Source organism: Aythya fuligula, chromosome 13 (genome assembly GCF_009819795.1).
Source record: "Aythya fuligula isolate bAytFul2 chromosome 13, bAytFul2.pri, whole genome shotgun sequence".
NCBI lineage: Eukaryota > Metazoa > Chordata > Aves > Anseriformes > Anatidae > Aythya > Aythya fuligula.
In genome coordinates, this window is record NC_045571.1 from 14,909,822 (window position 1) to 14,931,655 (window position 21,834).

Below are 21,834 nucleotides of genomic sequence, written 5' to 3' on the forward strand. Positions count from 1 at the left end.
CTTCGGGGCTGAGTCCGTGCCGGTGAAGCGGCACCGCGCAGCGGGACTCCGCGATCCCCGGTGAATTGCAAAAACCACCTCGCGGGGCGCTGCCCGTGCCACAGCCGCCGGGTCCCCCCCGCAGCGCTCCCGGGGGCCGTGCCGGCGGGACGGGGCGGCGCTGCCCCGCTCCCCGCTCGGGCTGCCCCGGCCTCGGCGGTGCGCGGGGTGCCCCGTGCCCGGCCCGGTGCCCGCCGGGCGCTCCTGATGCCGAGGGGGGCACCGGCGGTGGCCGCAGCCTCGCAGCCGGCGGGCGCGGAGCCGCGGGGCCCCGGCCCCGGCCCCGCTCCGCTCCCGGCCGCGCCGCTCCGCGGGCCCCGCCCTTAGCCCCGCCCCTCCGGCCGGCGGCGCGGCTCGGCGCGCTCTCATTGGTGGCGGCGCGCCGCGCAAGCCCCGCCCCCTCGCTCTCATTGGCTGCGGCGCGCCGCCGCCCGCCCCCGCGCCGCCCGCCCCCGCGCCGCCCGCCGGCGCTCCGGACTGCGGGCAGTGGCGTGCGGCCGCCGCAGCGAGCGCCGGCGGGAGCGGGCTCGGCGCTGCTCGGCTCGGCTCAGCACGGCACGGCACGGCTCAGCACGGCTCGGCACGGCTCGGCACAGCTCCCGCTCGCTCGCCGGCTCCCGCTGCCCCTCGCCATGCCCGGTCCATCCGCGGCGCCGCCGGCTCGGAGGCTTTAAGCGGGCGGCGTTGAGCGTGGGCGCGGGGGTACCGCCGCCTCCGCTGCCCGCCCCGCTCCGCTCTGCTCCGCTCCGCTCCAGCCCGGCCCGGCGGGCGCTGCCCGCATGAGGGCGGCGGGCCCCTGAAGCCAGCGGCCGTCGGGGCGCGGCGCGGCGGCCGTCGGGGGTGGGCGCGGCGATGGGGGCTCTCCCGGCGCTGCTGGGGGCCGCCTTGCTGTGGGCCGGCGCCGGGGCCCTCGTCAACCTCAAGTACTCGGTGGAGGAGGAGCAGCGGGCCGGCACCGTGATCGCCAACGTCGCCAAGGACGCCCGGGACGCCGGTTTCGTGATAGACCCCCGGCAGCCCACCGCTTTCCGGGTGGTCTCCAACTCGGCCCCCCACCTGGTGGACATCAGCCCCGGGTCCGGGCTGCTGGTGACCAAGCAGAAGATCGACCGGGACCTGCTGTGCCGGCAGAGCCCCAAGTGCGTCATCTCGCTGGAGGTGATGTCCAGCTCCATGGAGATCTGCGTGATCAAGCTGGAGATCAAGGACCTCAACGACAACGCGCCCAGCTTCCCCACCGACCAGATCGAGCTGGAAATCTCCGAGACTGCCAGCCCCGGCACCCGGGTGCCGCTGGAGAGTGCCTACGACCCGGACTCGGGCAGCTTTGGTGTGCAGAGCTACGAGATCACCCCCAACGACCTCTTTGGGCTGGAGACCAAGACGCGGGGAGATGGGTCCCGCTTTGCCGAGCTGGTGGTGGAGAAGAGCCTGGACCGCGAGACCCAGTCCCACTACAGCTATGTGATCACGGCACTGGACGGTGGTGACCCGCCCAACTTCGGCACGGTGGAGCTCAGCATCCGCGTCATTGACTCCAATGACAACAACCCGCTCTTTGAGGAGCCGGCCTACACCGTCAGTGTGCCCGAAAACGCCCCGCTGGGTACGCCGGTCATCCGCCTCAACGCCTCTGACCCGGATGAGGGCACCAACGGCCAGGTACTCTACTCTTTCCACAGCTACGTCTCTGAGCGAGCCCGGGAGCTCTTCCAGATCGACCCCCAGAGCGGTCTCATCACGGTCAGCGGTGCCATTGACTACGAGGAGGGTCATGTCTACGAGCTGGATGTGCAGGCCAAGGACTTGGGGCCTAACTCCATCCCTGCCCATTGCAAAGTGACCATCAGCGTGCAGGATGCAAATGACAACCCGCCCCTCATCAACCTGCTCTCTGTCAACAGCGAGCTGGTGGAGGTGAGCGAGAACGCCCCGCCGGGGTACGTCATCGCCCTGGTGCGGGTCTCGGATCGTGACTCCGGGGCCAACGGGCGGGTGCAATGCAAGCTCCTGGGCAACGTGCCTTTCCGGCTCCAGGAGTACGAGAGCTTCTCCACCATCCTGGTGGACGGGCGGCTAGACCGGGAGCAGAGGGACCAGTACAACCTCACCATCCAGGCCAAGGACAATGGTGTACCCTCTCTACAGGCCACCAAGTCCTTCACCGTCAAGATCACCGATGAGAACGACAACCATCCCCACTTCTCCAAGCCCTATTACCAGGTCATCGTGCAGGAGAACAACACCCCAGGGGCCTACCTCCTCTCAGTCTCTGCAAGGGACCCTGACCTGGGCCTCAACGGCAGCGTCTCCTATCAGATTGTGCCCTCCCAAGTCAGGGACATGCCTGTCTTCACCTATGTCTCCATCAACCCCAACTCTGGAGATATCTATGCTCTGAGGTCCTTCAATCATGAACAGACAAAGGCCTTTGAGTTCAAGGTCTTGGCAAAGGATGGAGGTAATCCCTCTCTGCAGAGCAATGCCACCGTCAGGGTGATTGTCCTGGATGTCAATGACAACACGCCCGTGATCACGGCCCCACCTCTGGTCAACGGGACTGCGGAGGTGTACATCCCCAGGAACGCGGGGGTCGGCTACTTGGTAACAGTGGTCAAGGCTGATGACTATGATGAGGGTGAAAATGGCAGACTTTCCTACGAAATGGTGGAAGGAGACAGAGGATTTTTTGAGATAGACCAGGTCAATGGAGAAATAAGGACCACCAGAGCCTTTGGGGAGAATGCAAAGACAGCCTACGAGCTGATTGTGGTGGCTCATGACCATGGAAAAACATCTCTGTCGGCTTCAGCCTTGATTTTGATATACCTGTCTCCGGCCCTCGATGCCCAGGAGTCCATAGGATCTGTTAACCTCTCCCTCATTTTCATTATTGCCCTGGGGTCTATTGCGGCCATTCTTTTTGTCACCATGATCTTCGTGGCAGTAAAGTGCAAAAGGGATAACAAGGAAATCAGGACCTATAACTGCAGGTAAAGAACATCTTTATTTCTCTGTGCCTGCCAGTGTCTGCTTTGATTTTTGCAAGCACAGTTGCTTTTCCATTTGCTGTTGTGTACTGGGGGGCTTAAATTTGCTTTAGGAACAGAAGTGAGGCACTTGTCCCTCTCGGGAAAGCTACTGAGAGGCTTTAAAACGTCCTTCTCCGGGAGACGGACGGAGACCCACCCGAGGTGCAGACGGCTGCGATCTCTCTCCGTGACAATCTGTTGCAGCAGGCGTTAGCTCCTGCACGCTGTGTCTGGAGAGACGAGCGTGGGGCCGGCTCCCCTTGCTCCGTGCAGGAGGACCAGGGACACCCGTTCCCTGCGGACCGGGGGTGGCTGTGGGACCCACGTCCCGGCGGCCCCAGTGGGAGCACGGCTGTCACGGGGCGAGCAGCGGGGACCCACGGCCCTTCTCCTCCCCTCAAAAGAGCCATTGTGCATCCGTGGCGCGGATGCGGCTCTCGGCCACAGCTGAGAATGGGGGCCGAGGGAATAAACACTCCCCCAAATCTGCCATCTCCCTTGGACGCGACGCTGGTGGAAACGGCACGGCCGGTTTGGCTCTGAGCGGTGGCTTTAGCAATTATTTTTACGGCGCTGCGTTATTTTGCCCTGGCCGACTGTGGGCTCCCGGTCCGAAATGCAGGAGGGCAGGTCATCCCTGCGCCCGGAGCCGGGCGGTGATGAAAGGCGAAGATGTGAAATGGAGCCCCTGAATATGTAACAGCCCCGCGATTATTGTCTCTCTTTTACTATTCTCTGTGTTACACAAGTTAGTAGACAAATGCTAACCACACATGAATATCAATCAGATGCCATAAAAGAGCAGCTGCAATGCCTCATAAATGGTTTAATCCTGTTACTAGTGAAATAGCCATGACTTCTCCATTCCTTCAGCACTGAGTCATTTCAGATGGGAGGAATGGAAATTAATTTTGCTCTACCTTTGAAACGTATCGTCGCCCCTGGCAATTTCGTAGTGCAGGGGGATGTGCAGTCTTTAAAGTTTTATTTACACAGAAATAATGCTGAAGAGTTCCACATTTTCACAACATAAAGTGTGTTTATAAGCCTTTTTGCATGATGGGGGAAAAATCATCTGCAAATAAAGCTTGCTCTGTGCTGTATTATGGGATGCCTAGCTTTAAATGAAAGATAATATACCAGATTTTTTGCCAGCTCGGCCCATTAAACAAGAATAGAAGCTGAATGTATAAAAATCAAGTTGTGGTGGTGCCCCTCACAGCTTCACGCATATGTATAAGCGCTGGGTTTACTGTGATGGTTTAGGGATTAATGAAGTGCAGTTTAATTAAATAATTGGTCAATAGAGAAAGGACAGCAAAATGAATGCCTGCAGGAAATAATTGGGATCTCACATTGCCAAACTTAAACATTTAGGTAAACAAAACAATTAAAGCTTCATCAAGCATTGTTAGACGACTCAGCAGCATATAGATTGTTGGCACAACAGAAATCCCTGTCTTCCTCTGATTTATTTACGCACTCGGGGGAATGCACGGGCTGTTATCAGCGTGATTCTCATCAGGAGAAGTCAGCTGCAGAGGTAAAGAAGTAATAGACAGCAGTCCTTGTGGCCGTCAGGCACCCTCTCCCCATGTTCTGTGTGTGCATTTAGACTTACCATTTCCTTATTTTAAACGTTCTTCACAACAGCTGCTGGAGAGTCTTCATAAAACGTGTTAATTTATGAAGCACATAAGATTATATGAGAGAGCTGTTCGACTTGGTGGCATTTTCATGCTCAGACAATTAGCTTTGTGGAACAAGAATATTTGTCCAATATTTGCCTTTCTAGATAAACGGTATTATTTATTCATCCTGTTATTTCTTTTGCAGCTATTGGATTTCTTTTTCTTTCTCTCTCTCCATTTTTATTTTTTTTTTTATTTAATGCTGTTATCATAATAAGAAGAGGGGCAAACTCCCAGCTTTCAATTGTGTTTCTGACTGTGGGTACAGCTTCCCTGGGAAATACTGAGCTGCCTAGCGCTGCGCGTGCACAGATGCATCAGTGGGGCATTCGCTGGGTTGCATTGGCCCCTATGGAAAGCAGCCACAGTCACTTTGAGCTGAGCATGCAGAGTTAACGGAAGGTGCAGTCATATTTTTTCGTTATGTTCTCTCTGGTGTTTTATGGTAACTTTTTTTCCTCCTGTGTTTTGTAGAAGGCAAACAAGGCACTTCATCAGTTGATTCTTTTGGCAGGTGGAAAGCAAAGAGGGGAAGAAAGGCAGAGAAAAACAAGCTTGCAGTAAAAAAAAAAAAAAAAAAAAAAACAGGTCAAAAAGGATCATTTCTCTTTGCAAAACACAGTTGTTGTTCTCGGATTTCTAGAAGACGAAAGCCTTTCCCAGCAGAAGGGTGTGTGTATGTCAGGGGGTGAATGAGGAATAGGTTACAGTTGGAAAAAAGATTTCAAGTTATCAGGTATTATCAAGAGATAGTCAAAATACGAGCACTTTGGATAAAACATTAATAAACAAACAGCCTTTGGAGTGTGAGAAAGTAGAGCTTGCCAGCTAGGGCTGCTCTGGGTTTGGTTTATTTACTGCTATGGAAAATGAACTGGGAAAAAATCCGCTATTCATTTTGAATTTTCATTACGGGGACCAAATTAAATCACTTTTAAAATCCTTATTACGCATGGAAATGAATGCAGGTACCCTTTTCAGTTCATGGATTTTAACATCTCCATTTTTCTCTTCTGCAGGCTGGACTTTACTTCTAGTAACTAAATATCAGCAATTATAAACACTAGAGAAAAGCAGAGGCATTTCCCCTTCCCTTTATTTTTCACGTTTGACCTAAAAACATTACACATATGAAAATAAGCTAAAGACCATTCCGTGCCACGAGATCCCAAACGTGACGTAACGTGCATGACTAAGAAACCTACATGGAGATGGGGCCAAGCCCTCTGGGTTTCTGAGTGTTGTTTTTTTTTCAGGGGCAGAGTTTGGGATGCTCTCAGCTGTTCCATTTGCTTCTGTCCCTTAGAATCGCAGAGTACTCCTACGGGCATCAGAAGAAATCAAGCAAGAAGAAGAAAATCAGCAAGAACGATATCCGCCTGGTACCGCGGGATGTGGAAGAGACGGATAAAATGAACGTTGTGAGCTGCTCCTCTCTCACCTCATCCCTCAACTACTTCGACTACCACCAGCAGACCCTGCCGCTGGGCTGCCGCCGCTCCGAGAGCACCTTCCTCAACGTGGAGAGCCAGAACAACAGGAACGCCGGCTCCAACCACATCTACCACCACACCTTCGCGGGGCAGAGCCCCCAGCAGCCCGACCTCATCATCAACGGGATGCCGCTGCCTGAGGTGAGCGCCCGCCTGGCCTCGCGTGTGCCGGCGCCGCCGTCCCGGCCGGGCTGTGCGTGAGCAACGGGGTGCTGAGCGGGGGGCTCGGGTGGGAGGGATGGGTGAGTGGGTGAGCACTTCTTGCGAGTTTGCCTGGTCCTGATAGGTGGTCGCGGGCGGGTGTTTCACCCCCTGGACACTGCAGAAGTCAGCAGTGGTGTTGGGGTGGTTGATGCTGGCATGGCACGGCTCTCTGTGAGCTCGAGCAGGCTGGGCTTGGTTGCTCTGTGAGTGGATTCTGAGTGTGTTGACTGTTACGTGGTCAGGAGTTTTTCAAGAGGTCTTTAGAAGTCTCGTTGGTGGCCATCACTCATCCCAGCAGCACGTCACGCTGGGGATGCAGGCGTGTGCCCAGCTGTGTCCCCTCACCATGCACACCAGCGTTGGTGTGCTAGGGATGTGTGGTACCTGATGAAGGCAGGTGCGGGTGCTGCTGTGATCCACGCTGTCCTCATCAGGTTCTTCTAATTCATCGGCTTTCCTGTACATCACAGGCATCATTTAATGTTGCTTGTTTGTCTCTCTTTGAATTATTGTTTGGTATTAAGCAAAACAATCAAAGGTTTGTCATGTTTCCTTCTTTGAACAGAATAACAAAGCTGAAAAAAACACCTAAAATATTTATGGCTTGCACTGTTTTGCGTTCGCTGTGCTGGTGTAAATGCAAAATGATGCTCCTGAAGACAGTGGAGCTGCTTCAGATTTATCCTTGCGCTATAGAGAGCAGAGCCCGGCCTGCTGCGAGAGTCTGCAGGGCTGCTGGAAGCGGTCGGTGCCGGCAGGCCTGATTTTGCAGCATACGTAGTGCCGAAATCCTCCCCAAACCCTGGTATTTTAGCCTCCACTAAGGCTGCAGAGGCAGCTCCTGAGCGGTCACACAGCGGTGTTGGCATCGGCAGTTCAAGGCAGAGGTGCAGCTTTTAATTCCCCGGCGGCAGGGAGGCGGCTGCCTGGCTCCTCGTGGCAGCTGGTGGGCTTCAGCTCGCTCCCATGCCCTGAACCTCTCCTGTCCCAGCATTTTGGGCTATTTGCTGTGTTACAAGGCTGCAGCTTGGGGCTGGCTGAGCCAGCACCTGGACCAGTGTCTGAGCATGGAGCCAGCACCCGTGGGTGAGCCCCCGTGTGCCTTCGGGGTCAGTGGTGGTGACAGGGTGCTGGTGTGGGGGGCTCAAGACTGTTTTGACTCCTGGTCTTGGTACAGAAGCTGTGATAGAGTTTCCTAGCAATAACTGGATGGAAATGGCCTGGATATAAGAGCTTGCAGATTCTACCTGAGAGTACCCAGCCATAGACCTTAGCAGGCTGTGGTGGGGAGAGGCAGGGACTTGCACACAAATCGGAGCGGTTTGGGTTAAGCGTGTCTCTGGCCAAACGCAGCAGAAGAGCTGCTCCCGGAGCCACCTGCTCCCTGGGAACCATCGTTTGGGGATTCCCACCGATGCTCCGGTGTGCTTCTTGCTGAGCGATGCCTTGGGTTCGGGATGTGCTGCCGCTGGGATGATGAGCCAGGGGGATGTGGTGCTCCAGAGCCCCTGCCCTGTGCACGCCCCGAATGCAGGGCCAGGGCACTTGTGGAGGGGAACGCTTCCCTTTCCCTCTGCCTCCAGCTTGCCCCTTCCTTCTCCCAGCCCATTTGAGGCAGGATGTGAAGTGCTGATACCTGGCCTGGAGAAATGAATTCGTCTCTCCTAACGAGTGCCTCGCTTTGCTGCCCTGGAGTGTCAGCTAAAAATGTGCCCTCCGGCAGCTCTGCGAGCACACAGGAGGGCAGCTGAAGGCCTCCCAGCTCGGCCCAAAGACTGGCTCCCTCCACACTGGGTGCTCTTGTGGAGCCTGGTCCCAGCCCCGGTGGATAACAGAGAGGGGTTCCCGTGGCTCTGATGGTGTGAAGCCAATCTGGGGCACGGCAGCCTCCTGCGAGATGGCATGTTGGGGCCATGGGCTCGCTCTGGGGATGCTGTACAAAAGGGCAGGGTTGGGGTGAGGGGAAGAGAAATCCCAAGTGGAAGCTGATGGGATGTTTATTTCAGGGAAGGATTATTATTTGCTTTAATTTTTTTTGTTTGGAAATCCCCTGTGGTTTTCCAGCTGTTGCAAGGGCAGTTATCCCGTTGGTGTTGTGGATGCAACTGGCTCCTAGAAACCCGAGTGCCCCCTGAGGGTGAGGCTGCCTGGTGCCCAGGGCAGCCTTGGGAGGCTCAGCAGTGAGCACAGTGACCACCCTGTCCCACCATGCAGGGTGACACAAAAACTGCCAAAGGTAGCCCCAAAGGCAGATGGAGGCTGTTGTGCACCACCTCCATCTCGGGTGCAGCCTGCAGAGGCTCCTCCAGGCTTGCTTCACCTGCTCAGGTGTGCCCAAAGCACGCGTCCACCTCCTCTGCAGGAGCTGGCCTGGGTCCTCGGGCACCTTCCCGCAATCCCACCACCCAAATCCTCCTGCTTCTGCCGTTGGAGCATTGCCTCCATGCGTCCACACCGCTCTGTCATTTGGGTAGCGGTTGCTACTCACTGTAATGATATCCTTGGGAAGTCTGCTAGTGGTGCACACCTCCAGGTGTAGATGATTTAATAAATACAAAGCCGGCCCGAGTGCAGAGTTTCCAGAGCCTCCAGGAAGGCAGCAAGCGATTAGCTTCCCCCGTCAGAGCCAAGTCGTTCCCCGCAGCGCCTTCGGTAGGACTTTGTCGGGGCTGGTTGGAAGTGCCTCCGGTGACGAGGCGGCCGCCGCATCCCCCGGGAGCCTTTAATAGGTGTCAGTGTCAGGGAGATAGCGCTGACGCTCCACCTAGGAGTGACTTCTCCTCCCGTGCTGATGGGAAGGCAAAGCATCGCTTGATAAAAGATAAAATACAGAGGTAAACATGTAGCTGGCGGTGTCAGTTAGCATATGATGCTCGTGTCTGCAAGTAAGTGATTGCCTCTGAAAACGAGCACCGTCCTCGCAGAGGCTGGCTTTGCGTTGGCTTGATATGTAGCTGGTCTTTAATGTGAGGCTCATTTACTTTAACAGTCAGGAACCTTGAAATAAAAGTCCCCGAGGACGGGCTGTTTGCGGAGCGAGCTGCTCTTCGGGAGACGTCTCCTGCGCCGTGGCAGCGGGACGCGCGGTGGCAGGGCCGTGGCCACACCGTGCCAGTGATAATTGGATTCGTCTCTGCTCCCGTGTTCCTCCTCTGAATCCAGAAAGGATTAAACAGCCGCGGATTTCGGCCTGGCTCCGAGGACACAAAAAAGCACGGGATGACCCTCGAACAGCTTTCCCCTTTTGGGCTGCGCAGTGCCAGGGCTGCCAGGAGGATGTGAGGAGCTGGCGTGGGACGTCCCGGTGCCAGCAGCCCTACGTGGGCTCGGCTGGGGCTGGACAAGGTGCTTGAGCATCTCCTCGACCACAGGCGGTGGTGGAGGCACCGAGTGCTCCCCAGAGCACGGCTGGCAGCACGGGTCTTGGCCCCGGTTTGTGTCTCATTTTTTGCTGCAGCACGGAGAGCAGCAGGCGGGGAGCTGAGAGGGCACTGCCGGGCAGGGCTTTTGCTGCTGCTGAGTGTTTTTCTCTTCCCGCTGAGCCCGAGGAGAAGTCAGCTTTGAAACCGAAAGGGCTTGTTGTCGGCTTTTGCATGCATATTGCTGGGAGTTGTATACCAGGAGATTAAAAATCAAAATTAATAGGAGCCATTAGGCGGCTTCCTCGATAAAAATGCACGTTGCATTGGGGTGGTGCGGCGAGCGGTCTGAATGCAGAGCGTTTTAGGATCCCCGGGACACAATTTGCATGCAGAACGGCCACCCTTGGGTAACACTTGCATGCCCAGATTTCGACTTGAAAAGAAAGCGGTGTGTGTGCAACAGCTGCACCGTGCTGCCGCAGCCGGTCTCACACCCCACTTTTCTCTCGGAGGGCACCGCTTCGGGAAACACCACCCTAGTGTCGGGGGCTGCCCCAGGTTGGGGAGCATCCCATGGGTGCAGGGAGCATCCCACAGGCACGGCGTGATCCCCCTGCTCCACGTGGTCCCCTGGGGGTCGCAAATGCCCTTTGGTGTGTGGGTGCCGCCAGGTTGCAACCACTGCCTCCTGCGCTGGCAGCCACCGGCAGTAAGATGGGGAATTACTGGTTTTAGTGGTAATCCTGGCCTAATCCCCCAACCTCGATACACTCCTGCATAATCCTCACTCACACTGATTTCGCCCGGGCTCCCTGTAGCAGTAGGGATTATTTGAGTGAGCAACAGTTGCAGGATAAGGCCCCGGTGGTTTCAGATATGCTTTTTACTACCTGGAAAGCGTTCTCCTCACCATAGGAAATGGTTTTCTAAGCACAATAGAGCAATTTTCGTTTCAGGCAGCACAGGCAGTTTTTGCTCTGGCTATCTCGCAGTGTTAACTAAAGCACATTTCGACAACATACAAAGATTTTTGTTTTGTAAGAAATGAAATCAGCGTGGCTGTTCCTCTTTCTCTGTCATTTCTCTACTTGTCAATTCTTTCTTCCCCTCCAGCTTATCCTCCTCTTCTCTGCTAGCCTTAAAAAGCCCCAAAAGTGTCTGTTATAATCACATTTTGTGTGTTACAACCAGAATGAATGTACTCACTTTAATATGCTCGGTTTGAGGAAATCAGTTTCTGTCTGGTATAACAGACAATTTGTTATAAACCATGCCATTTATAAGTGAAGGGCCTTGCTTTAGTGTAACACTAGGGAAACGTCATGATACATAATTGGAAGGGATTTGGCTTGCTTCTCAGTAATACTGTGTGTAGAACGAAAGAAAAAAAAGAGATAATTTCCGACCCGGAGAAAGTTTGCAGCGTTGAGACATGCCAGACTGTTGAAATAAGGCTTATTTTAAGTAGAGATAATAATTAAAGCATTATCAGCAATGATGTTCAACTAGTCGGAAGACTGCCTTCGCAGCAAACGTTGCCAGTCTTGTTTTCTCCTTGGGAGGTCACTGTAACTCAGCACTTTTTTTGGTCTCTGATTTGCACCGAGATGTGCAAGCACGGGTCACGTCTCTAATTAGCGCGTCTGCCTTCTCGCGCGTGAGCATCTCTGTCTGGTAGCTAACGGCAGCCTTTCTTCTCCGGGAGCCCGGTGAAGGCCGGGGATGCTTTCAGCTTGAGCCTGCCGCTCTTTTTCCCCTCTCTGGTGCTGGGGGTAGCCAAGAGCTGCCCGGGTTTCACCAAGAAACTGCAGGACAGCTCTGGCGATCCTTGCAGGTGGTGGCGGGGCAGGTGGCGGGTGGCTGGTGGCACCCACGGCTGTCCCCGCCGGGTCTCCGCAGTGCCATGATGTGGGGGCACCCAGTGCCACCACCCCCATGGCACCTTCGGATGGGCACCCAGAGGCTCCCAAGAGCTCGTGGTGGCCACCAGGGAGGTGTAGGGGTGTCGTGGACACCGTGCGTCATCGGCGCTCCCTGACCTCTCACAGCTCAGGGGTGATGCAGTGGAAACGAGCGGAGTCTTATTCCGCTCTGAGGTCAGCCGATCCGAATTATGCATCTTCCGTAATCGCTTCCAGCTCTCCGTGTTGAAAAATTTGCCTGAATACCTTGCAACAGAGATAAATACCCCAGCTCCCATTCATGTTGAACAAGGGCTTGCACTGGCTGCACGCTTCCCGCACCAGGTCTCCAGCAAGCATTGGCTTCAGCATGGCTCTGCTCCTGCACTGGGGGCACCGCATGGGACTGGGGGCATTTGCCGTGGGGTCCATGGGGAAATGGGGTCAGGGCATGGTGTGGTGCCAGCAGCTGTGTGTGAAAGCCAAGCTCCTCTCCTCTGATGCCAGGACCCAGAGCGCTCAGAATGGAAGTGCTTTTGTCATCGTATTTCCATACTAGAGATGGTTTGTTTTATCTTAGGTGCTATACGCTATGTATCTGTGTAAGTATGTGAAGTGTACAGATTTAAATATTGTACATAATTATGTAAATAACTATCTATTTTGTCATATAGCTATATATATATATACACCATTTTTTGCTATGCTATTTGTTTGGGTGTTATGATTCACTTTTACCAAAAGTATAGCAGCTCAGCTCGTTTGGCTGCTAGTAATTTTGAATTGGCTGCATATTTCTGATGCATAACTTTTACTTGTTGAGTCTGTAAAAAAAGGTCCTGTGAGTATACTTACATGGTAGATAAGACTTTTCCCTTAAATTAGAAAAGACTTACAGTAAGTAATTATATCGAAAGGGTGGTCTTGCACGCTATTTATAGCCTTATGTATAGTAGCTTCCAAATTAGCTCTTGTTGTATCGAGCGACATGAACTCTGTGGTTTCTTTCTGTAATTTATTTTGCATAAAGCACATGCATGCAAAGGAATATTTGAGGCCAGGCGCGCATCTCCTTTGGGTAACCTCACGCACATCTGCTCGGCTCCTTGAAGAGCTGTATTTGTCAGCTGCCACCTCCTGAAGCCCCTCCTGAGGGGCTGGAGTTGCAGAAAGCCCTCAGCCAGGTGCCCTTCCAGGCCCTCTCTCCTGCCTTCAGCCAGATGTGCCCTGGATGTACGGAGCTGGGCTTGTCCCCGGAGGGCTCCCTTCTCCTGCCCCGCTGCTGCAGGGCCGTGCCTCCTGCCTCCCCTGGGAACTGCCCAGACACAGCTCTGAGCCCCTCCAGGGATGAGGCTTCTCCTCTGGGAAATTATTCCGCGGTTGCACGGGGACGGTCAGTAGTGGTTTCTGCCCTTCCGATTTGTCCTGATGATCAGCCAATGTATTTCGGCTTGGGAATTCACTCCGGTGCTGCCTGCTTTGCCTTCCAAACCCAAAGGGCGAAATGTTGCTGAAATGTTGCTTCGCTGCAGGGCCGGCGATGCTGCTCGGCGATGTCGTAGGTCTTGCGATTCCCTTTGCCCCTTACTGTGACACAACAACTTGCAGCACAACGCATCTCAGGCCCCCGAGCATCGCATTGTCAGTGTCATGTTGGGATGGAGCTGCTTTCAATACAATGGAGCATCCCAGTGGCAAAAGTGCTTTTCCACCTTCCAACCCTCCCTTTCTTTCTTCCTGCCTTCTCCTGGAGGCATTGGTGCTGCCCTTAAAGGTTCATATCTATATTTTTATATATATAAAGTACAGGGTGTCAGCAGCCGTGCCAGCTACTGCTGCCCGGCCAGGTTGCATATGGGGCTGTGCACAGCCTCGCTTAAATAAATGATTAGATATTGTTCCCAGCAGAGGCTATAGTTGAGTTCCAATCATTTTCTGTTAATTAAAATACAGGATGGTCTTATTTGTAGCATAAATAGTTGTAATCTGTGTGCTTATAAGTGTAATTATAATTCAAATTAAAGCGTGCTCGGCATTCGTGGTGTGCGGGGTGCTCTCCACGAAGCGCTGCCCTCACCGACAGAGTGCAGGGCTGCTGGGCACAGACCATGTCCTCAATCCCTTCTGGTGCCAGCTCCCAGCCAGCCTCCTGCCTTCCCCAGGAGCATCTCCAGGCCTCAGCAAGGAGACACTGAAGTCGACGTCCCCAGCCACACTTTGGGCCAAATTTTGCTGTTCCTGTTTGGGCAACGCTTGCATGTGGCACTGGTTGGAAGATAAGCTGGAGAGGAGGCTGCGGTGTCATCACTTCAGTGTCTCAGTCTGGCTTCCAGTCTAAATTTGGAGTGAAGTAATGGCTTGTGTCAGCTGGACAAGTGATTATTACCTAGCCTGGAAGTGAGTCCCTGTTTAACCCAGCATCGCAGCTGGTTCCCATCCCCTCCACAGGCTGGCAAAGGCTCTGAAGCAGCCGTGGAGCCGCACGCATCCCGTGTCGCGCTCCCTGTGCTCGACGGCTCGCCCCGCGCCCTCCGATGGAAGCGCTCAGCACGGCGAGGTGATCCCCAGCAAGGCTCCCTCATTAAGCACGATAAATACTGCCTGGCGTCGAGAGCAGGCTGTGTCTGCCGGAGCTGCGCAGACCAGGTCTTTGTCTCCACGTCCCGTTGGCCACAGGAGATCTGGACGGGAATCCTTCGTCGTTCTCACGGGGATGTGGAGCTTGTCGGATTACACCATCTTTTGTAAAGGCAGGTGTATGCCACAGGGCAGGTTTTAAAATTCCTGTGTTGGTGGATTGCATTAACCCATACTAAGTCAGGTATGTAAAATTCCATTAAGCAAAAACCCTCTGGCATTTTCTCACCAGTGCTAGAGATCTGCGGGCTATGCTAATGTTGTGCGTTTGCTCATCTATTAGTAGGATGATGGTTTTAAAATAATAACATTTATCTTTGGCAGCGGACCTACAATAGTGCATGCAGAGTACAATTTTGTGAAAGGCTCTGCAGATGTTGCCTCATTCAATCTGGGTCAAAAGGAGTGCTTAGAATCATAAAGGTTAGAAAGAGATCAAATAATTCTGCGTTTTTATTGCTGAATAATGTACTTGGAAAATATCATTCACCATTATTAGACTAAGTGAGTACAGAAAACACAGGACTCAATAGTCATTTCTCACTATTGGCTGATTTTACTGTTTTTATAATGTAGCTAAATTCCCTGCTATTGATTCCAGCATCGATTATCGATCTGGAAATCTAAATGTATGCAGTGGTGTGAGCACACAGGAGTTTAACAATTGCAGAATTAGGTTTTTGCCTCTTCCTGCAGCGTTTGGTGCCGGCAGCACACCGGCAGAGCAGATTAATGGCACTTTTTGGGAGCTGTCTGTGTTTTGCGGTGATGTATAGGGCCCAGCGGCTTGCATGCCTGGATGATATAGGTGGTGTGTGGATGTTGAGCAGCGCTGGACAGTCTCATGGAAAATAACCAGGCTGGTGTTGCAGCGCTCGGATGTTGCTCTTCTGAATGGGGATGAAACACTAATGAAGGAGAAAAGCCAGAGAAGCACCCATTTTATGCATGTTCTTTTCATGCATCAGAGCTCGTGCAAACTCTGTCTGGCAAACCCGGCACCCCGGTGGGTGGGAGGCTGTCAGCCTCCCGGGTTTGGGACTCACCTGCCTCCACTCACCTGCTCCCTCCCCAGCTCGTTGTCGTCAGATTCACATCTGGATGCTCTCCATGGACCCAGCTTCGGTGACATTTACTAAACAAAATCGCATGGCTGTTGGCTCAAAACCAGCATCCAGAGCTGCCTGCCCAGCAAAAGGCTTTTCCAAGAGTTTGCAGATGGTTCCTCTCCGGTCCTGTTGCCTTCTTGCCCTGCACTGGTGGTGTCCTACCTTTGGGGGGTAATAGGGCATTTTGGCTGAGGTGCGCCCCTGGGCTGCGGCCCGCATAGCCCGCAATGAAGTCCTGTGTTTGAAACGAGTTTTGGAGTATGTTCTTCTCTTGTTCTCCACAGTTAGATGTTGTCAGCATTAATATGCCATTAACACATGCTCGTTAGGAGGAGAATGATTATACCCTGCAGAATATGGGGGAAACCTTCATTAGGCACTAACATATTGAACCAAGCTGCAGACTTCACATGGGAAAACTCAGGGAAGGTTCTGCTCAGCATCAGGTTTCTGTAATTTCTCCTCGTCACTCTGACAAAAGCCCCTTGTTTTCTAGCACGTGCTTTTGGCTGCGAGTGATGAGCGCAGCGAGCCGGGCCACAGCCTGTAGCACCAAGATCCTTCTGGGGACCCGACTTCTGTCCTCCCCCAAAAGGAAGACGTGCTAACTGGGCTTCAGTTTGGCAGGCGAGGACTCGGCCCCTCTCCCCTGGGCTGTGCTGGCTCCTGGGGTTAACGCGATGAAAACCCATGCAGCGCTTGGAGATGCTCAGGGAACAGATTTGTTGAGAGCCGAGGTGTCATTTCTGCATATTTGCTTTTCACACCATAACGGCACTTTAAGCGCTCGCCTGGCCTTGCTGCCTGCAGTCTGGAGGCATAACCTGCCACGTGTGACAGGGCGATCGCTCGCCCCGCTGATGGTGGCAGTGAGCGCGGCGGCGGCTTTGAGGTGTGTGCACGGTGCTCTCCTCTGGTGCCCACGAGTTCATGTAGGAGGATGGTGCTGAAGCGGGCAAACACTTGAAGATGAAGACCCTCTTTGCATGCACGTGTCCCTTGAGGTAGGTAACAAGGGATAGTCGATAAAGCTCGTAGGTGGCATTTAATCAGAATTTTTCCCAAAGGGGGTGATTTCACAGATCTCCGTGGAGCTGACATCTATCCTGCATTATCCATGAGCTCGCTGCCTCTGTCCTTACCCCATCCGTATCGGATACTTCTGCCATTTTGGCAGTAGGGCCCTAAAATTGCCTCTGACCCCGTCACTTTAGCCCGCTCCCCTCTGCCTGCTGTGCGTGCTGCCGCCCCATCACGTCTGGCCACGTAGGAAGCGTGGCTGTGTACGTTCGCTGGGCGCCGGTGACTCATGTAATCACCATGCGAAACGCATCATTCATAAACTGTTTAGCGCGACCTTTTGTACAGTAGCACTAATTATTATTATCACAGAAGCCCAGTAAACTAGACTAGCAATTATCAGGGATTTATTTGAATGGACAGCTAAGCTATTCTTGGCAAGTTAGTCAAAGCAGTTGTCATGACAGCTACACAAATGTGTCTTATGAATTGGGTTAATTAGGGTAATTAATAACTGTTGTTTTGCCCTTTTTAACAAGGTATTGCCTAGACACTATCAAAAAATAGCAATTGTACCTAGCAGATGTATTCTTCTAGCAGCAACCTTCAAATCACAAAACCAAACAAGTAAATATCTTGGGCTGTCATTTTGGAAGGAAAAGTGTGCAAAACAAGAGAGCGAAAGGGTGCATTGTAATCCTTCTGCTGAGCTTCCAGTGCTGCGTGGTGCTGCGTGCAGCTTGGTCAGCGTCATTATTGGTATTACTATTATTATTGATTTCGGTTCCGTGCAGACAAATGCTTTTGTGGACGGAGAGGGCAGCACCGAGGTGCTCTGACCCAGCAGCCATCAGAGCAGGCTCTAAGTGGCAGAACTCGCAGCCAGTTTTAAAGCCATTTTAAATGACCGTGAATTATTGTTGTTTTGCTCGTGTGTCACTTATGCCTCATCAGGATGGCTGTCTCGTGCCAAATCTCCAAGTTCTCGCGCAGGCACAGCATCTGTTTCTTTCAAAACAAGTGTTTTGCTGAATAAATGATTTTGGTTTTGTCATTGTTGTTGCTGATACCAAGTGATGGCAGTAACCAGCGCTGCTGGTAATGAAGTGGCAGCAAAAAGCCTGAAAAGGAAAAAAAAAAAAAAAAGAGCACCCAGTAAATAAATTGCACCCTGGACATCACCGGCTGCCTCGTGTGGCCTTTGTTAGCGTTAGTGCCAGGCCATGAGGTTTTTGGGAAGGAGCCTGTGGCATTCTCCTGCTGGCTGGGGTGGTGGGAGGGAGCTGCCAGGCAGGTGGGCAGCGTTCAGCACGTTCTGGTGTTCCTCAGACTTGTGCTGCTGTGGTTATAATTAGCAGTGCCACAGCTTGTGCAGCTGCAAGTACAGCTGCTGGGAAACGGCAGGCACAGGTAGCTGAGTGTCACCGGCCACCCTCTGTCTGGGCTCCCTGTCCTTGCACTCTTCCTTCATGCTGCCAGCAGGACCCTGTCCCACGCTGGTGGTGGTCCCTGTCCCATGCTGGTGGTGGTCCCCAGCCTGTGCTCTCTGCTTGCCTGGAGGATTTGGTGCTGGTTGTTAAAAATGACCCAAGATGACAGACGAGATTCAGGAATATTATGTAAACTTTGCAGGAAAATGACCTGAATCCATGACTGAAGGCTCTGAGCGGTTCTCCAGCTGCAAAGAGTCTTCTCTATTTTTATCACCTCTGGGCTTTCAAAGCCCTCTTTTAACTAAAGCTTATTTGCTAATATGCATCTTATAAAAATAAAAGAATTTTTTAAAAAAATGAAGAAGGAAAGGGAAAAAATCCCAAAGAAAAACACTTCTATATAGAAGGTAGGGTTTTAATGAAGAAATATTTTACACCATTCTCCTACAACCTTAGGGCTAATAGCCTGGAACTGGTACTTTGGCTCCTTAAAAAGCCCAACAAGACAAGCCAATTACGGCCTCTGAAACATTTTTATTTTTAGTTCCTTGTAATAGCAATTCATCCTCGGCTATGGTACATTAACTGGAAGGAACAAGAAGTAGTAAGGTTTTGGCATCTTTGTAATAACTAACGGGCTGTGTTTACTGGCGTGTTTGTAGTGCTGGGTGTATTTCCCCCTCCGTGGGGACAGAGCGGGATGGGGAAGGCGATGTGGGATGTGCTGGGGACTTGTCTCTCTGCACAGCCAGCAGGATCCTGCCGAGCTCCCCTGGCCAGGGTGGGCATCGCTGATCCTTTCCCATTGGGAAACGCAAAGAGAGGATGCAAGCACCTGCTGGTGTGGTTCAACTCAGGTTTATCATCCTCTGTTGTCGGGGGATTTCAGCTGAAGCCGGGCTGCCACAACGATCGCGCTCCCAAAACGGAGCTGGCGGCTGCGGCTGACGCCCTCAGTATTTTTAACTCGTCTGCAATGATTTTTTGTTTTTTCTTTCGCAGTGACATATCTATGATTTCTCCTGTTCCTTACACAAGGTACTGTTCTGGCCTGCCACTCCAGAAGGTGACTGACAGGGAGTTTTATTTAGCTCCAGCAATGGGAACGTTTGAAAAAAGGGTTCCTCTGTTATATTTGTTTTCATTCCTAATGGAAGGAGGCAGGCAAAGGACAGTTCTGAAAGGTTTTTTAACAAATCTGTAAGTCATGCCCCATTACCCTAGGGCTGCTGATTAGATCCAGATTGTTTCTTGCACTACTTAGAGAGGGGTGCAGTCCACGGTGGAAACTGCATCCATATATCCATTACACAGCTGCGAGTCGCAGGCCCAGGTGATGTGAAGAGCCTGCCATTAAGTTTATCGGCTGTTATATCCCTGCAGGGTATCGGCTTGTGGCAGGCTGTGCCCCATGGGGCCGTTGGGAGGGCACGTGCAGCCTGTCTGGGGGGGAGTGTTGCCCCCTGCCCCTTGCTTTTGGGGGTTCCTGTGCCCCAAAAGCCACTCGGGGTCTTCTGGTGGCAGACAGGGCATCGCCAGCCTGCTGGCCAGTCTCATTCCAGCTGAGGCATTTCTTTGCTCTCGCCTAGAAAATATACCTCTCTTTTGGGTCAATATTTTGCTTTTCCTTTGGTTTTGTGGTGCCGGTGCCAGACGGCTGGCCCCCGGCGCGGCGGTGGCTGCTGGAGGGGCGCCTGTGTGTGCTGGCCTCTAAAGAGCTTTTGGATTGTAGGTGCCATCTGAATAGAAGGAGTTTTATTATTGCATTTTTGCTCTCCATAACGATACTGTAGATTTCTGATATGTTGACAAATTCAAACGGGTGATATTATTTGTGGCTTTCAGGAGTGTAATTATGGCTTCATTGTGTGTCATCGCTCTCAGGATTCAATCTGGGTTTTTAATCCCACACCCTTTTTAAAATCACATCACAGCAGCTCCTTTACTCTTGCCTCCGATCCATTTTCAGACAAAAATGAGAAAGCCTGTGTATATTTGGGGAGGGGACGGGAGTTCAGAGCGGATTAGTGGGTACGGCAGCGCCGTAATGCAATCTGTTTTGATACTTTTGCTCATTTCTGATGAGCAGGGTGATGCTAAAGGCTGAACTCTCCCAGTGATTTTTCTGAAATGCTTGTTATTTTATCAGGAGAAAATGGAGGCTGGACTCAGTTCCTTCAGTGTTTAATAATGTCCATCAGAACCAAACGCTCTTTATTTAAGCTGCAGTAGTAATTAGAGGGTTGGTGGTGTTAAGCAGCCATGGAGTCTGGCTCTGAGGAATGTTCATTGTGCCTCATTAAATTTGGAATTAGTACTTAAAAGGTCAGAAATAAATATTCTGTTTATATTTCAGGGATAGTAAATCTAAATGGTTGCTGTGTGTGCACATCCTCGTCTCTGCTTGTTCCTGCTGAACTGAGCGAGGCACTGCTCCATTTGGTTTAGGCAGCAATCAGAGTGTCTGCAAAAAAGCCCAACCCCAAAACCAACCATGGTTTCATTGATCAGGGGCAGGAAAATGATCTGCTGTATTATATCTAATTATAAAACATCGATATCGGACGCTAAATGCACTTACTTTTTCAGAGACTATATTGCTAGTTTACAGTTTGCAATCTCATGTGTTACGGGCTTTAGCAGTAAGCCAGGCTGTAGGGAAATGGCTTCAGAGGGAGATGCCAGAGGTCAGATCCTTTTAACCTTTATCAGGCTTCCCCAGGTGACTGGCTCTTACATACTCCTTAATAATAACCGAATAGCTTCACATTTCTCCCTGGTCTTGTTTGGGGCTGTTGCTTTGTCCTGTCACCGTGGCTGCTGACCTCTGACTGATGCTCAGAGGCAGTGCTGTCCTCCATATAAGCCAGCAGCATGCAGGGGGAAATCTTTGGGATTTGCCTGGTGCACAGGAGCTGGTTAGTCTTGTCCCGGTTTGTAGAGAAACCAGGCGAGAAACCATCCTTGGCTGTGCTGGTTGCCCCTCATGTGTGTGCTGGTGTTCCCCAGATCATGGTCATGGGTGTCACAAGGGATGTTGCTCCATCACCACCACCCAGATGGACGGGTGGCATTTTTAAAAGCCTCTTTTCCTTCCTCTGCCTCCTTCCTACCTGTCTTCAGAGGCCAGCACGGAGCAGTTGAAGAAGTTAAGCAACCTCTGGGTAAGAGGCAGCGTGGATGATGCTGTCCCTGCTCCCTGGGACGGCCTTGGGCAAGCAGCTGGGGGCTGCAGGGCTGGTTTTTTTCAGAGCTGGTTGTTTGGGGCTGGTTGTTTGGGCGCTTTGAGTGACAGCGGCTTTGAGGTTAACGTTTTGTGCTGCGACTGTTCTTGGTGGGAAGGAGTCTCAGACCACTTATTTATTTCCCATGGGGTAATAAGCAGCTTGCTCATTGATAATGACTTCCAGCCATCACTGATCAAGGTTTCGTTGGACCCTACTTTGAAATTATCCATGTTTCACAAGTGCAGCTCCAGAGTTTTTATTTAATTTACATGTATTCCGTATTACTCACAATACAGCTCAGACGGTAAGAACTCAGTGTCGGTGCGATTTCCTATCAGGGAGCAACAGTTTTATTACAGATGCTGGAGTTTGTGGTTGATTGGCCTGTGGAGAGCAGGACCAACGCTCAAAGGAGACAGGAGAAGCAGCATCACCTGCCCTGCCTTCCCCATGATGGGGGCCACAGATGGCTTTGCGATGTGGCTGTGGTCCTTGAATCCTCCTGCAGCATCGGCAGGAGAGCTGGGCTCCCCGTGCATCCCCATGCAGAGACGGGGGCTGGCACGGAGGAGCTGCTGTGTATTTTGGGAGGATTTTCTGAAACCCTGAACAAGAGACGCACGTTGCAGCCTGGGAGAAAGGTCCACGTTGTTTTCTAGTAATAAAGTGTGACATGCAAGCTTTAT

At 52.4% G+C, this 21,834-nt stretch overlaps 1 protein-coding gene across 2 annotated transcripts in view; it reads left to right on the forward strand.

Moving 5' to 3' along the window:
- Nucleotides 1-891: 891 nt before the first annotated feature.
- Nucleotides 892-21,834, forward strand: part of PCDH19 (protocadherin 19) — a 62,748-nt gene continuing 41,805 nt past the window's right edge. For both annotated transcript variants that reach the window (XM_032196379.1, XM_032196380.1), the window contains exons 1-2: nt 892-3,032; nt 6,069-6,396. In XM_032196379.1, the coding sequence (XP_032052270.1) occupies nt 892-3,032; nt 6,069-6,396 (2,469 nt within the window). The remainder of the gene's footprint in view (nt 3,033-6,068; nt 6,397-21,834) is intronic.